This window comes from Eutrema salsugineum, unplaced genomic scaffold (assembly GCF_000478725.1).
Source record: "Eutrema salsugineum unplaced genomic scaffold, Eutsalg1_0 scaffold_1, whole genome shotgun sequence".
Classification (NCBI taxonomy): domain Eukaryota; kingdom Viridiplantae; phylum Streptophyta; class Magnoliopsida; order Brassicales; family Brassicaceae; genus Eutrema; species Eutrema salsugineum.
This window is the reverse complement of record NW_006256909.1, coordinates 13,843,952-13,846,528: the sequence shown is the minus strand read 5'-3', so window position 1 is coordinate 13,846,528 and position 2,577 is coordinate 13,843,952. Positions and strand designations below refer to the sequence as shown.

The 2,577-nt window shown below is 51.6% G+C and overlaps 1 protein-coding gene across 1 annotated transcript; it reads right to left on the bottom strand.

Moving 5' to 3' along the window:
- Positions 1 to 271: 271 nt before the first annotated feature.
- LOC112082014 lies at positions 272 to 1,348 on the bottom strand. The gene is made up of 2 exons (XM_024149100.1): positions 764 to 1,348; positions 272 to 670 (listed from the first exon to the last, which is right to left on the bottom strand). Exons 1-2 carry the CDS (start codon positions 1,346 to 1,348, stop codon positions 272 to 274), a joined length of 984 nt encoding a protein of 327 aa, XP_024004868.1.
- Between the last annotated feature and the right edge of the window lie 1,229 nt (positions 1,349 to 2,577).

Here is a 2,577-nt window from a genome sequence, read left to right as displayed (position 1 = left end):
ACATTTTATTGACAAGCCGCTGATACGTTGCTCCTGCGTTCTTGAGCCCGAACGGCATGACTTTGTAGCAGTATATCCTGCGGTCAGTTATGAACGCCGTTTTTTCCCGATCATTGGGGTGCATCAGAATTTGATTGTAGTCAGAGAACGTGTCCATGAATGTTAACAGTTTATTTCCTGCAGTGGCTTTGACGAGCCGGTCAATGTATGGCAAGGAAAAGCTATCTTTCGGGCACGCCTTGTTGAGGTCAGTGAAATCCACACAGACCCGTCACTTGCCGTTCTTCTTCTTCACGACCACCGGATTTGCGAGCCAGTCCGGATATTTGGCCTCGGCGATTGATCCTACTTTGAGTAACCTCTCGACTTCGTCGTTAACTGCTTTAGCTTGTTCGGGGCCAAGTTTCCTTCTTTTCTGCTTGACTGGCTTAAAGGTCGGATCCACATTCAACTCGTGACAGGTTACGTCGATGCTTATGCCTGGCATATCTTCCGCTGTCCAGGCAAAAGTGTTGTTGTTCTCCTTGAGGAGGGAAAGGAGTTCGCTTCTCAGAGGTTCTTCTAGTTTTGTTCCAATTTCGACGCATCGCTCTGGACGCGCCTCGTCTATGCACACTGAGTCCACTGCATCACATACCGGCTCGGCGCGTGTTTCGCGGCTCTCCGCGAACTGTAATTGTTATAAGAGTTTCGAGAGCTCGTTCGCGGGCTCTCGGTCTGTCTTCATCTTTTTGCGGTCTATGTCTGCTCGTGCGTTGGTGACGGGGTTCCTCAGCTTGTGCTCGGCCAGGCAGCACATTCGTGACTCCTTCTTATTCCCCCAGATCGTTTTGACACCCGCCGGAGTTGGGAATTTGAGGCAGAGATGATAGGTGGAGGGTACCGCCCTTGTCCCGTTGATCCATGGAGTTTCCATGATCACATTATAGATTGCTGGGTGATCAGTGACGCAGAATTCGACGATCTTAGTGACTCCGCCAGCTACCATAGGAAGCCTGATCGTTCCCATAGTCATCGTTGTTTCTCCTGAAAATCCGGTTAAAGGTTTGGGGATTGCTTCCACCTCAGAGAGGTCGATTCCCATTCTTCTAAGTGTTTCCCTGAAGATGACGTTCACTGAGCTTCCAGTATCGATGAGCACCCTTGCTACGTCATGATCCCTGATCGTTAACTCAATCACCAACGGATCATTGTGAGGTCGATCGATTCCTGCCGTTTCCTCCTCGGCGAAGGAGATCACTGTGTTTGGGATGTCGGTTGGTTCTATCCAATTCTCCTTTGCTTCGGCTCGGCGCTGATAGGCTTTGATGGAGGACACGGTATCTTGGTAGTATTGAGATTCACCCATGATCATATTGATCCTTTGCCTCGGCTCGGGTCGCTCTTCGGGTTCGCCTCTCCTGTCGCGCTTGGAGTTATCGCCTCGTCGGGGAGGATTCGCGGGTTCCGCCGCGCTGCTCGGCTTGGCTCTTTCTTGTGATTCATTAAGGATGAGGTCTTTGAGGTTGCCGCATTTTGGAGCTCTCCCGCTGCCATCTTAGCCGCGAGTTTTGCTCCTAGAGTTCGGCATTGTGCCGTTGAGTGCCCGTAGGTCTGGTGATACTCACAGAAAGCCTTCTCGTCGTAGTTGGCAGACTTTCTCACCCAAGTGTTGTTGCGCGGCTCTCCTCTTCCGCGTCCGGTGCCTACCTGATAGTTATGGGCACCTCCGCCTCTAGGTTCATCCGAGCTCTGCGTTGTTGTGTTGTTCGATGGGTTGCCCTTCTTCGCGGGGCGCTGCTTTTGTTGCTTCGTACTGCTCGTCCAAGTTTTTCATTTCCTCCTCGTTTACGACGAAGTCTGATGACCGGTGCAAAGCGTCTTGAATTGTTTGCGGCGTGTTGAGAGCCATCTCCCGTCGGAACTCGGATTTGTACCACAAAGATCGTTTCAGAGCCTCGAGCGCAGCCTTGTCGCTTATCCCTTCTATTTTGGATACGACTGTCTTGAATCTTGCCATGTAATCCCGAAGCGATTCGTTCGGTCCTTGGGATAGTGTCCACAGGTCGGCATCAGATGTTCCTCTGTCCATAAACATCGAGTATTGTTTAAGGAATAAGGCGGAGAGCTGTTGAAAACTGCCGATTGAATTGCGTTCCTGTCTTGAAAACCACTCGAGCGCGGCGCCCTTAAGATGCTCCACGAAGAATAGGCAGTATCCGGCATCTACTTCCCGTTCGGTCAGTTTAGCGGCGTTATTTGTGAAGGCCCGTCCCATTGCTATCCGAAACGCTGTGATGTGTGCTTTCGGGTCGGTTGTTCCTTCGTAGAACGGGATTCTCACCTTCCTGGGCTCGGAAATCCTTACCTCCGTGATTCTTGCCGTGAATGAAGTTCTCTGAGTTTCTTCAAGCATCCGGCGATTTCGGGCGCGGCGCTTGTTGCGTTGTGCACTTGGGACTTCATGACGCGTATTTCAGCTACTGCCCGAGCCATTGAGGCTCGCAGCTCTTTGAGTTCGAGAGTTTGTGCGTGAGTCATTCCCTTTGATTGGGGGGTCGCTCTCGCTCCTCTCTCCTCGGCTCGTCTTTGCGCTCT

Bases quoted from the DNA above. Each gene is read 5' to 3' on its own strand.
- LOC112082014 (XM_024149100.1), bottom strand. From the start codon at position 1,348: ATGGGTGAATCTCAATACTACCAAGATACCGTGTCCTCCATCAAAGCC. The intron at 671-763 runs GTCACCAACGCA...TAACAATTACAG, and splicing joins AGCACAAGCTGAGGAACCCC to TTCGCGGAGAGCCGCGAAAC.